Raw genomic sequence first — 14,492 nt, 5'->3', positions numbered from 1 at the left:
CAAACACACACAAAAAAGATTTCCAAATATTGATCCTGTCTTGGGAGAATACAGATAAACATGTGATTTTGATACATAAGTTCTCTCAAACTATTCAAAAGTAGTTAAGAAGCTGTTGCCTATTTTATTGACCAAGTAATAGTCCAGAGCAAATTTTATAAGCAAATAAATTATATTTGATAGAATTGAAAGTCAGTACAGTTCTGGCCACAGTTTTGAGTATGTGATAATGTGATATTTGGAGTACTAATTTTTTTATTAATCTGAGAGCTAGAAACTTTTTAAAATAATCTTTATCATCACATTTATTGCAAAAGTTGACCATATGTAATGATGAATCTAGACAAACTAAATATTTTATATTTGGTACCCCTTTCTCCAAAAATTCAATCTATGAACTGAAAGTTTTCTAATTTATTAAAAAGAACAACTTACTTTAGGATTTCTAACTTAATGAGAAGCATTCCTGACTAAAATTATCTACTTCCTGTCTCAGATGTGTGCTAATAACTGACAATATAGTTGTTACATGGAATGATGAATAATATCTATGTTAGTTACATTTAATTCTAGGGATGGGTGCATTCATAGGGGTAGTTACTTCATCTTAATGGAAATAGCTTCTGTAGTTGGCTAAACAATGGAACCTGCCAAATATTTAGGAACACCACTGGTTGTAAGTTAGCAGTAAGTGTACCTTATTTATATTCCTCCAGTAATGGGGTGAATAGTCTCAAGATCTGTAAGTGACTGTTAAATATCTATTGAAGTTCTGGAACATAAATAATGGTAGAAGTACTTCTTCCTGAGATGTATTTTTCAAATCATAGCCAAATCCTTCTAAAAACACTTTTTCAAAATATATTTTATATATCTTTTAAAAAGAAAATGCTAAGTTTATTAAGTAAGGTAAGCCCAAATGCTAGCTTTTGTTTATATTCTTTATGTGGTTTTCAAAAGTTTTGTAGCATTAGAAATATTACTACAAGTTGTCACATTGTGGCTGCCCCAAAATATCAATAAATATAATTGGATACTTAATTCTTTAGAGCATTCATAATACTTCACATTCATCACTTAATTTAATGACTACATTTATAATAGGCAAGGTTATAATAGGAAAAAATTTTTCTAACCAACTTCTGAGGAATTCTAAATAATAATACATAACAGAATAGAAATTTAGTGCATTCAAATTAAATGTAACTTAACATTTTAAATATTAAGTATTCAATCACTAAGTGACCTGTGTGATTTTTTTCATACCCAAATCATAATCAGGTCACACACCATACTATTCTATATCATAATATACTGTACAATAATATGTAGCACATATCAGATTCCATTATACTATATGCTACTACAGTATAATACTATACAGATCAAGTTATATAATCCTATTTACTATGCAAAGGATAAATATAAAGCTGCTTTACCCATTTTTAAGAAAAAAGGAAATTAGCAATTATTTGAACAACTTATACAATGTGTTTAGCCATTGATGAAAGCTGTTATTTTAAAAAGTTATCTTAAAATATGAAATTTTTAAACTTTAATTAAACATTAAGAAAAACACTGGAGTAGGCATCTACAGTATTTTATTTGATTAATTAATTTATTTTGTGGTCCTAGGGTGCTCACTACCACTGAGCTACACCTCGGGTCTATTTATTATTTTGAGATAGTCTCACTAAGTTGGCCCAAGATGGCTTTGAATTTGTGATCCTCCTGCCTCAGCCTACTGAGTTGCTCGGATTACATGTGTGTGCTACCATACCTGGCTTCTGTAAGTTTTTTTTTAAGTACCAAAGCCATATTTAAAAATTTCCTGAAATTTTGTTAAATATCAGTAGTTTAAGCATTTCCAAACTGAAAATATTAAAACTAAGTAAGAAACTACTTTAAGTAAGATTCATGTCAAACAAGACAGGTAGATTTATGTATATGTGGTGTATGGGGAGGGTGCATGCAACCACCTTGATAACTAAGTTAAAATAAAAAACTTTAAACTTATCAAAATGTTTCTCCTAAAAAAGTTAAATGGCAAAAATATATCGATATTTGTATAGACAATCATATGTTTTATGCCTTATACATATATGGTTGTTTGGATAATGACTTAAAATTTCTCAAGTTAGACCTTTTTTTTCTATATACCTATTGTATCTTCTAAGATCTCATAAAGGTTTAAAAGTAAATAAGAATATTCTTGAACCCACAGATAACAAACATGCAGAGCAATTAGGATAAGCTATAATACTGAACAGAAACATCATAAATTATCTCAACACATACAATTTTAAATAAAATGATAAACCTTAATTTAAAAAAAATGGAATGGGATGAAAATGAGGTGAACTAAAACTTCTTTATTGATACTTCCTTCATTCATTAAGAATGGCCCATCCATGGATGCACGTATACCCACCCTTCAGTTTGTGAGACAGAGATGAGAGAGCAGAGGCAGGCCCAGCTACACCAAAATTTTTGTAAATGCGCTCACGAGAAGCAAGGTTGCGGGATGGAGATTCTATAGTGGAAAACATTGGCAAAGAAGCAGCACAGATTCAATGGAAAAAAAATTTAGCAGAGAACACAGGCAAAAACAAAGCATTTTTAAATGGTATGCAACTATAAACTGTTATTTCTAATAGTTTATATTCTGCTAAATTTTTCAAAGTTTATATAAAATTAAAACTGAAAACAAAGGTAAAATTAATGAATTTTGATCAATAACATGTTAACATGTCCAAATGTGTTGACTTGAAAATGTTAAAATGAGAATACTTTCCTTATTTAAAGAAAAATGTACAATGCTTTATTACCCTTAGTACTTTTAAACTAATAATAAAATAAAAGTTAAAATACTAACTTTTAAGGTACAATTTAGAGTGAACTCAACCTTTTTGTAACTAGAAAATGAAATGACCCAGGGAACTTACTACTTAGATTCAAAACAAAGAAAGCAAAGAATTAATGCACGAAGAACTCACGTTGTTTATAAGGGGAAATTTTATATTAATCAACACTGACTTAAAATGGGCAAAAGAGGAAAAATTCTGATTTAAAACTATTTTAGTATTATTCTCTTCAGTGAACTATATGATGCTCTAAAAAGAATTAATTTTATGGAGATGGATTAAATAATTGGCTATTTCATCTACAGAATGGGAGATTTTTACTAAGTGTGATTATTTAGTCCCCATCAAAATGGTTTTTAAAAAGTTGATGAACTTCTTTTGTGCACCAATATTGATGTATCTCTTATGAATTGCTTCCCTTTTTTAAGTTAAAAATATAATTTTTAAAAATGTTAACTAGTGTAACTATTAAATTTTATTTAAACAAAAACAGATTTCATAAAAATTAAATGTGGAGAACAAGTACTATTTCTAGTCAGTTTGATTTCTTTAGTCTTTAACAATAATCTTTTTTCAAACTTTCACTTAAAAAAATGTTTCTTTTCACTCACTGAATCATACCTATGAATCCAGTTTCTCTAGGCTTTGTAACATATTGAAAAGACTTCAATACCATTTTCCATTAGTTTGTTCTTAAATCTCTGACATCTTATCTTAAAAGTGTCCTTGTAATTTCTCACATTTATTTTTACGGTTGGTTCTAATGAGGATGGTATTCTTAAGATACACTGCTCCTGTGTCTTTCTGCTAAACCTTGATCTCATAGATATTAGCAACCAAGTTCTGACACTGGTAGCTTGAATTCCATTCAGAAGCTGCCATCTTTCCAGTTCGTTTCTTGAAGAGAAATCTATCACTGTCTTAACTAATGCATTCAATGATAGCTGCAGACTATATACTATGTAAGATTTAAACAGCGTAAGAATTCCTTTGCACCTGACACCTTTTGCATTTTGTTTTTATAGATTTGTTCAAAAAGAAGGATGCTAAAAAAAAAAAAAGGATGCTCAAAAACAATAAACATTTAATGACAGCATAAGTTTCTACAACAGCCAATTAAACGTTAGGTTTAACCTATAGCTCAGATTACCTGGAAATTATTTGCTGGAAAATTATCTATTTAAAAAAGTATAAAAAAAAAAAAACTAGTTTCTTGGCCCTTATAGAGACAATATATAAATAATACCTTCAATCTGACCAAAAGATGATGCAAGTAACCAAACAACATGGAGATTAAAAATTGGGGTGGGGTAAATTCAGTGGTTGAGTACTTGCTTAGCATGTGCAAGACCCAGGTTTGATCCCCAGTACTGCAAAAAAAGAAAAGAAAAAAGGTGTACTTAAGTATAATTATTATATCCATTTCTATCAGTGTTTAAGAGGATTTAAAATAAGGTGACGGTGATGATTATATACTCAGCTATGGCAGCTGTCTAATTTACAGCTTTAGGTGCACATCACTACATAATCAAGTATTTTTTTTTGTGGTAAATTTAGCAAGAGAAATGTGGACTAATTTGAATGGGAGAGGAGGCTAAGACATGGAATAGGAATTAAAGTTTATTCATCTCATTGATTGATTTACTGCTGGGAACTGAATCCAGGGTCTTGCACATGCTAGGAGTGGGCTCTATCACTAAACTAATTCCCCAGTGGAATTAAAGCTTATTTATATACACATTTGTATACTAGAAGAATTACAAAAGGATGAAAAGCATTCATTTCCTTTTGTGAAAAATAAGATACAAAATTTATGAGCATAATTTGGACAGGAATATATTTTATACCTTAGAAAGAATGATTTCCAAACATTTCAAGAAAAGACAGGTATTGCCAGGGTGCAGTGGTGCATACCTGTAATCCCACCAACTCAGGAGGCTGAGACAGAGGATGGCAAGTTTGAGACCAATCTCAGCAATTTAGCAAGTCAGTGAGACTATGTCTCAAAAAAAAAAAAAAAAAAAAAAAAAAAGGGTTGGAGATATGACTCAGTGGTTAAGTGCCTGTGGGTTCAATCTCCAGTATCAGGGTGAAGTGGGTGGAGAAAGACAAGACAAGACAGGACAGGTATTGCTCTTTAAGCAACAACTTCACACGCTAAAGAGCTAGAGACATTCTCAGAAATTTTTTCCACAAGGGAAAAAATAGTAACTATACATCAGAGAAATCACACACTTTGGTCACATGTAATTAACATTAATCATAACCTTGTCCTGCCTGAGGAGAACACTACGCTTACTAGGAAGACAGCTAAAACATAAACAAAAGTGCTTTTAGTTTAAGAATCTATTAAAGCAGTATTTGGAGAAATTAGAAAAGGTAGATAGATATCAGCTTACTGCCTCAAAATAGGGATAAGTGTAAACTACAGAAAAAGTAGCGGGCCTCTCTTCCATTCTTTCTTTTGTTATCTTTTTTTTGTTTGCTTGTTTTTTGGGTAGGGGGAGACTTTTTGTATTTCTTTAGTCTCTAACCAACACTAAGAAGTATAATCAGAATAGTCTCATATTGTGTTACTTTGAGGATTGCAAGTATAAAATAAGAAGTTTGAAATAACTGACCTCTTGTATTTCCCAATTTTTATAACCTATGTGAGGTTAAATTAAATGTCATATAGAAAAAAAAAAAAAAAAACAGTAACACTGGAGTGAGTTAGCAGATTCTCATTTCAAGTTTTAGATTTAATTGTACTTTAAACTAGTGACCAGAATTTCTTTCATCTCCAAAATGAGAGCTGGAGGACTACTTCTTCTACTACAGTATAGAAGTTTGAGAGAATAGCAAACTAGAAGATATAGCACACCCAATCCTTCTAAATTTCGGTAGGTGCAAAATCATGATAATGCTTTAATGATTCATTTCTGATAAATATGTATAGTTAATGGTGTATTTTCGAATTGTTTCTCATCACACAGTGTCATTTTTAGTTATGAAAGTACTAAATTTTGTAATTTCAAATTATGTAACTGCCAACTGGAGCTAAGTTACCCAACTTAACTCATTTTTCCTCAACACCTGCTTTGGAGTCTTTATTTCTGGTGTTAAGTAAGCATATTAACTTTCAAAACAAAGCAGAAAAGTAGATGTCATTCTACACTGACTCCACGACTGTGATTATTGTGTCCTGTGTACTTTAGTGCCTAAATATTTCTACACTTGTTCCTTCTTCCTCAATTAACCCTACTGAGCTTCTCTCTGGACTTCCTACCACCAACATTCTCCCTTTCCCCAGGTCTTTCTCCATAATATTTTCAGTTATCTTGTGTATATGGGGGGGAAAGGGAACCTGGGGATTGAACCTAAAGCCTCGCCCATATCAGGCAAGCCCTCTATGTCTTAACTATATCTCCAGACTTTTATAAATTATTTAAAAAATTTTGAGACAGGGCCTAAGTTGCCAAGCTAGCCTCAAACTTCTAATTCTCCTACCTCAGCTTTAATACTCTACAAAACTACCTATTTCCTTTATTTGTTCCCTCCACTCATTCAGCATACTTACAAGAATAAAGTCTAAACCACTAAGTATGGCACACAACACATAATCTGGCCCACGCTCTCTATGTAAGATATTGCCAGTATTCAATTGAATAAAGCCTCTTATTAGTCTCTATAGCCAATTTCTCCTCTCTTCAACCTCTAAAAACCAGAATGTGCCAGGGTCTGGTCTTTAGGCCTATTTTCTTTCCTACTTCTATCTCCTTTGCAGCTGCTTTCATTCACCAAGATAGCTTTAACTGTTACCTGTACATAAGCAACTCTCAAATTATTCTAAGTCAGTGGGTTACCAACTTCTATGCCCTACTCAGACATTTTCTCTGAACTTTGGAGTAACATATGAATTTCAACTTGATATCTCCAAAGGATTTATTAGTAACCCCAAACTCAACACATCTGAAATAGATTTGTATGCTAACATGATCACAATTTTGCGTCTCCCTGTATCCATGCTCCTTTGCAGAAATTCCAACCAAATGTGAAGTCTAAGTTTATTTCTGTACCCATGAACATAGGCTGGCCATGTGTCTTGCTTTAAACCTACAGAAATGGCAGATGTGATATGTCACTTTCAACATTAAGCCTCAAAAGATTGTGCATATTTCTCTTTTCTCAGAAAACATAATTGTTTTCTCAGAATTCTACAACAAACCCAGAATAGCCTGCTGAATCACAAGACATCTGGCTCAATCACCTCTTTATTAATGGCTAGTCATCTTCCCAAAACAAAGATACCAAGCTGTCCTACTATTTTGTATTTGTTTAGAGACAGGGTCTCACTGAGTTGCTTAGCACCTCACTCTTGCTGAGGCTGGCTTTGAACTCATGATTCTTCTGCCTTAGTCTCCCTAGCCACTGGGATTATAGGCGTGTGCCACCATGCCTGGCTTAATAGTTTTACTGGTCCCATTTAAGAATATGACATGTTAACTATGATAGAAAAAAATCTTTTTGGAAGATAACTTATAACTAAAATATCTGGGTTTGAAAAAGAACTACATGTTTTAGCATATGTTGTATTCATTTGTTTAAAATCTCTGGAAGAGTTGTAAAATTGTCTTAAGCTGTATTTATCAATTTTTTTCTACCAAAGAAATGAAAGCAAACTATTTAGCCTCTTGGAAGGCATGCAGAAAATGATAAAATAAAAGATTAGGCATGATCATCTGAAGTATAATTTTTCAGTTGGAGGATTTTGCTTAGAATAAAATCACTATAAATCCAGAATTATGAGACATCATATCATTACTATATATTGTTTTTACTTACTCATTTACTCTATTAATTTAATTATTAAGAGAAAGAAATACTCTTTCTCTTCTTTGAAGTAAGTGCTTTAGTTTCTATTGTACGATATTAAGAAACACAAGATTTTGAATTGAAGAAGTGATAACCTTAGTTATCTATTGTCAATAAAGGCTCCTTGAATACCCATAAAGTGTAACACACTCACAGCAGTGACGTGACATAAAAAGTTTTTAAAAAATGAGAAAAGACAATGAAAATAAGAAATGTAGTATTCTCTTTAAGATAAATATTATTTTGGGAATGTAATATTCGAAAAAAAAAAAAAAAAAAGAAGCAGCTACAGGTATTATTCCCCTCTTCAGTCTACCAGAATCTTATTGCCAAAGTGCTTAGCAATTCCAAAAACTATATAACTGATTTTGAAGTAAAAAAGTAATAGAATAATAAAGAAAATTCTGTATGTCTGTATGTACCCACCTCTCTCTCATGCCCTTTTATACAGGTACATGTAACATAGTTAAGATAGGAAAATTCATAATTTTTATTCTTTTAATTATCTTATTATAATAACAGCTAAAATAATTTACAATTTTTGCTAGTTTAAAAATTATCAAATTAATGTGCCAGATTACTTTAAATTCCAAAGACTAGTTAAAAAAACAAAAAACAAAACAACAACCACCAAAAAAACGCTTCAGGGATAAAAACCCAGAAGGTAACTAATACTCATGAAAATACTTGATATGTGCTTCTCTGTACAATTTTTCCAGTTAATTGGGAATTTGAGCTATAACACTAAGGAATTTTTTTTTTCCTTTTAAACTATAAAAAGAAAAAAGTAATTAATCAGAACAAAGCTTAGACTCTAAGATGTTAGCACTAATCAAACAAATTTAAGATATGTATATTAAACAACAGATTTTATACTATTTACCTAGGCAAAGCTGAATATTTAAAACATGGCCTTTGTGGTTAAAAGAATTGGCCTCAAATGGCACTACCATTTTACTATGTATGTTTCTAGGGAAAATCATTTATCCTCTCTAATCCTTTGTCTTCCCCTATAAAATGGAGAGAACAGATATGATCTCAAATGAGGATGTGTTAAAATTCTTAAACACAGTGTGCAAAGTACATAGTGGTGACTAGTACTATAAGCAAAATTTAGTAAATACAGTAATATAATATAATGTTTTATTTTAGTATCACAAAATATAAGACAAAATGACCTACATTTTACTACTTAGTATAGGAAAATTCAGTATGCCATAGGACTTCCTCTACAGTCAGGGTGAAATGCTGGCAGTATGCATAGCACTGAAATTCTGAAAAGAAATGTTTCATTCAGGGAATTTTAACAGAAAGCACCCAATAGCCTTTTCTAATATAAAAACAATTCTATAGTATTTTCAAAATATTAAAACTATTGTTCAGATTCTATTCTTTTTTAATTATGCTAAATAGAGTAAGACTTCCATATGTAATTTGGAAGTTAAACTTCAGTGATATTTTGCTGAGAGTAAAAGGTTGTGTAAAAGGTTTAAATACCTCCCCCACTGTTTGAGTACAGAAAAGCGATAATTCAAAACACTGGTAATTAAGATTTATCCAGGCCATGATTTCAAATTTGCTCCTAGATGGTGGTAAAGGACCTGGTGGTATTAGTAACACTCATAACACTATATGTATAAAATTATATTGATACGATGTCACTCAGAAAATTGTTGTCTAGAGAAATATAATTTTATTATGGCCTTTACATTTTGTTCTAAAATATTTTATCTATTAAATTTAATAAAATAAAAATAGTAATTATATTCTTTTTGTCAAGACCTACAATGATCCTTTAGGTGGAACAAAGGGGTCCTGATGCCTTAGTTCTTTTGTCTGCTGCTGATATGACAAAATTATCAGGGAAATTTCTCTTTTAAAATTGAATCTGAGTATGAATGAATATGAATTTCCCCATATGAATTTTAAACCTGACCGACAGTGATGTCCTCCCCATCCCCCTGTCCTTATCTTTAAAACGTTCTGCAACCTGGGTACATCTAACTGTACACAGGCTGTTGTTCCATAAAATTAATAAGCTAAGTCTTCAAACTTTTTTCATTCTGAAATAATGCTTATCACAGAAAAAAACCACTATTTCACAGGTGACACTAGTCTCTTTCCTTGATATTTTCTTTTAAGAGAACTGAATGCCTAAAAGCATATTATTGTCAAACTGCAAAGAGTTTGAGATGGGTGTGTGAAAGGCTCAGGAGGTAATTAAGAGAAAAGAATCTTCAGTTAAATGTAATTTGTTTGGGTCTATTTTCAAAATCAATGTGAGTTACCATCATGGATAAAGGGGTAGAGCAATTCTAGATGTAGAACTGGAATCAAATAATCAGTGTATAATGTGATGGGAACAACAACAACAACAACAACAACAACAAAACACAAAGGAAGAGAAGAAATGATAATTTGAGAAAATCTGGGAACCTAAATTACTATATATTTTATAGACACCAATCAAATTTACCTAAAAGAAACAAACAGGCTTAAACAAGTACATTCTCCCACTTAGCAGTATATGAAATAGGTCTAATCTTTTTGGGCATATCTCAAAGTACTAAAATTTTAATTTTAATGTAAAGCAATGCAAGTTATCCTTATAACTGATGCTTTCCATAGTCATGCATGTTAAAAAAAGAAAACTTGAAATAAAAAATGTTTTTCTTAACATGTTTTATAGTACATATTTACTTATATCAGATTAGAATAGAAAGTATAATAGTCATGTATTAATAACTACACTTCATTAAGAGTGTAATTAAAAACAAATGTCTTAGCTGCAGAACATCTTAGAACAGCTTAAATACTTCAAAAATATGAAGGGGATAACATCCTAATTATATAAAAGAAGTCAGGTGAGTTGATAACTAATTTAACTGATAAACAACTCAGAACAAAGCTTCAGAAATGCTTGATGAGGCAAGTAAGGCTGACAGACTTACTCTGAAGCTGAGGCTGCTGGAAGGAAAGGGGCTGTCCGAACACAAATGGACTGTGTACTAGGGAAGAGGGAGGTTTTGCAGCTTGATCAAAGATGGAAGGAGCTGGGAGATTGGGCCGTGACTGAATGGAATTCAATATGGCACTCAGTTGGTCACCTGCAGGGGGCAAAACAGTCAAAACTACAACTTGTTATTCATTAACATCCAAAATGGCAAAGTAAATGGTGCTTTATGACATGTAGATAAATCACACACAAAATAAAACTATGCCAACTGAAAAAGGTGTGGAAGTTGGTGATAATTATCCTTAAATTAGGGATCAAATTTTGCATGCTAGTTCTTTTTTTTATAGAAGCATTCCACCAAATCCTATATAGCAACACTCTTACAAAAAGAAATCCATTTAAGTTCACATGTAATATTTTCCATGATTTATGGGAAAATAAAGAATCTATAAATCTATGATAAGTTGCCTTGATATTATATATACATAAAAGATCTAAGTGCTTTAAGTGATGTCTTTTTCCTGGTGTCCAACAATGAATACCATCCTGCCTCATCTGTAGTATATTTCATGCCGAAAACAAGCATAGTATGATGGTCTGTTTTTAAAATGTACGACGTAAGGGACAAAGTATGTAACTCAGCAATATAACAGTTTTATATCTATAAATTAATACTTCAAATTCTATTTTTTAAATTCTATTTTTTAAATTTTTTTCTATAAGACAAAAATGAATATGAACTACCTAATTTAAATAATGCATCAAATATGAATTCTGACATTTTTCCTTATAATTAAATACAAAGGATGTTAATAGAAAATATTTTCAAAGATATGAAATAAGAAAATAATATAATTAAATAACCTTATTTGTGAGAAGTATGTTAAATAATTTAGATGATGAAGAAGAGGGGAAAAGCCCCATATTTAGATTTGTTGATGTGAACTAGAAAATAATCTTTTCATTTTCCAAATATAAATGTTTCATAAGTGAAAAATTCGACTAAAGTAGCAACAAGTGACAGATTCATGGAAAGAACCGTGTACATAAGCTACACATCTTTATTTTTTAATAAATAAATGCTACTGTTTACAGGAAGGATTTTGTAGATTATAAAAAATTTTATAAAATATTAAGAAAAACACTACAAACCATTTCTTGATCTCAGACAGTACAAACAGCTAAAGAAAATGAGAGGCTCTGTTAAAGATAATAAATATTTAACAAATTTACATTTCTTAATGTTTCTTTATTCCATTTGAATATTTAAAAAGTCTATTAAATGCATGCCATTTTTGAACAATATCCACAAAATAATTTTTAAAAAGAAATATTTTAATTTCTATTTAATAACAAAGGTTCTCAGCAACACTTGTGTCTCTTAAAAATTGTTTTAATAAATTATATTTTGAAGACTGACAAATGAATTACAATTTGAAGACCGATTTATCATGATAGCCACAGTATAATGACTGAGACATTTTATTTTTTTAATTTTTTCAAAGGGTAAATTTTTTAAAAATTTGTTCTTATTAGTTATACATGACGGCAGAATGTATTTTGACAAATTACACATATATGGATTGACTGAGACATTTTAAAGGCTGAAAGCATAAATATGAATTAAACTTGGCTTTAAAACAATTATAGAAGCACAGGAACAATGAGTAAACACTAAAATTTTAATTTAAGAGTTGATAACAGTAGAGAGAAAGGTACATGAAGAAAACACTGCCAACCATTTACTCTACTTAAGTATGAAGACCTGGCTTAAGTTAACAGAAAAGCAAAGCTATTAAAGTGAGCAAGCAGATAGTACCCAAGTCTACTGGACAGACTGAAATAAGAGTCGAAAAGAAATCTTGTGGCTAAGATTTCTTCCTAAAAATACTTTGTAGAAAATAATTAAGATACCCAATAAAAGTCGTTTTATTTTACATTAATTCTCTCTTACATCTTGATATAATTTTGTATTTCCCATTTCATTTTTTCAGTTGCTTTGTGAATCAGGTATGATTATACTGTATTTCTTGAAATCAAGTCCTGCAAATTACTTTAAATGAACTTTTAAAGTAAAATTATTTCTATATGGGTTATCTTCTCTTTTACCCATCTCCCAATTTTATGTTACCTGGTGAGAATATGGTAGATATTGAAGGCCTCAGGAGTAGGTACGTAGGAAAAAACTAGAATGTGTCTGAATATATCAAATTTGAAAGTAATTTTGGATAAATTTCAGGTATAAATTATTCCAAAATTATTGTTTAAACTATGATACTGGTCTCTTCATTTAATGCATCCAAAACAGTTGTATATATTTTACATACAAATGGCTTAGGGTTATTGTTTTTCATTTTGTCACTTTTTGGTTTTATTATACAGACCAAACTCAATCATTACATTTCATATATAAACACAATCATTACATATCATATATTTTTAAATTAATAAGATAACCACATCAAACATTCAAAACCACAAATATCTAATAAGGCTCATGTATTATTACTTAAGAGTAATATTCTGATTTTAAATTTATCATTTAAGAAAGTTTTTTGTTGCTCATCATAATTACTCTCAATAATAGGTGCATGGAAAAGCTTAATTTACTAGATGTGGTGACAAATAATCTTTAGTTTATAAACTCAAAATATGTGCCTTTAAAACAAATAAATAACCAAGAACTCCCTTAAAATTAACCTAAAATTCATAAAATAATACTATGAAAAAGAATACCTTTGTAAAAATTTTGAGTGTTAGACTCATAGGAGTAAATTCTAATTTAATAAAGATTTGTGGGTGCACAGGACAAAATAAATCGTAAAAAGTAACCAAAAAAAAAAAAAAAAGCCTTTGAAATTAGATTAAATAAAAGACTCACTTTCAGACGCCTACCTTTATTATTTCCGAGTCCATAATCAAATCCCTGGGCACTGCAACTTGCCCCTTTATTAAAAGCTTGCACTGAGAAAGGGCTTGGAGGAGGAGTTTGAGAATTTTGATCCAGAAGAACTTGTTCTACAATAAAAGCCACAGCTATAACATTAATTTCTTTTGTGCAATTCCCTATTCATATAACAAAGAGAGAAAATTATAAGAAAGATTTTATGAAGATTAAATTTAAAAATAACTTCACATTTAGATTTGGTAAGTCTAAATTTCTATCAGGTCAGCCTAATACTGGCAAAACACATAAGTATTTGCTTTCATTTATCAAATACACTGGGAAATTTATAAAAGAAATGCATGTTCTTAAGGAGACAATTTACTTTCACTGTGGTGGGAACCATCATAGAATGTATACTAACATTTCTGCAGTCAAGTTTTATAATTTTCAATAATTTATATAAGGGTATTTCACAAAACAAAAGTGAATACCTTATAAACTAGAAATCAAAATAATTTTGTATATTAGTACTCAAATCTTCAAAATGTCTAAGAATCCCCCACCAAAAATATTTTAAATCATGAATGTGAAAATTATAATTTAAGTTTTAAGTTATATTTACTTATTATAGAAATATATTTTCCCTAAGTGAAAGGAGGATCAAAAAGGCTACATAATTAGCCTACTATAACATCCTAAAGTCAACAAATGTGTCAGAATTCTTAATTTAAGAAGGAAATGGCAAGTATTTTATTTAGTTTAGTAATTTATTTCATTGGCAATATTCTTCAGTATAACATTTCAGCAGTGGAATGCTTTTCTTTTTTTCTTTTTCTTTTTCTTGTGTGTGTGTGTGTGTGTGTGTTTCCTGAAAAACACCCAGAAACTGTAATCTAATTGGAAAAGACAGTAATTTTCTCTACCTTTAAAC

General features: G+C 30.4%; 1 protein-coding gene across 14 annotated transcripts in view; it reads right to left on the bottom strand.

The window, feature by feature from the left end:
* Positions 1-14,492, bottom strand: part of MYCBP2 (MYC binding protein 2) — a 273,950-nt gene that overhangs the window by 53,759 nt on the left and 205,699 nt on the right. For 7 of the 14 annotated variants that reach the window (XM_079138891.1, XM_079138897.1, XM_079138894.1 and 4 more), the window contains 3 exons: positions 13,570-13,692; positions 10,670-10,849; positions 2,432-2,533 (listed from right to left, as the gene is read on the bottom strand). In XM_079138891.1, the coding sequence (XP_078995017.1) occupies positions 2,432-2,533; positions 10,670-10,849; positions 13,570-13,692 (405 nt within the window). The remainder of the gene's footprint in view (positions 1-2,431; positions 2,534-10,669; positions 10,850-13,569; positions 13,693-14,492) is intronic. The other 7 variants (XM_079138900.1, XM_079138903.1, XM_079138902.1 and 4 more) reach the window with 4 other exon arrangements.

Source organism: Sciurus vulgaris, assembly GCF_902686455.1.
Source record: "Sciurus vulgaris genome assembly, chromosome: 4".
NCBI lineage: Eukaryota > Metazoa > Chordata > Mammalia > Rodentia > Sciuridae > Sciurus > Sciurus vulgaris.
This window is presented reverse-complemented; position numbering and strand designations above follow the sequence as displayed.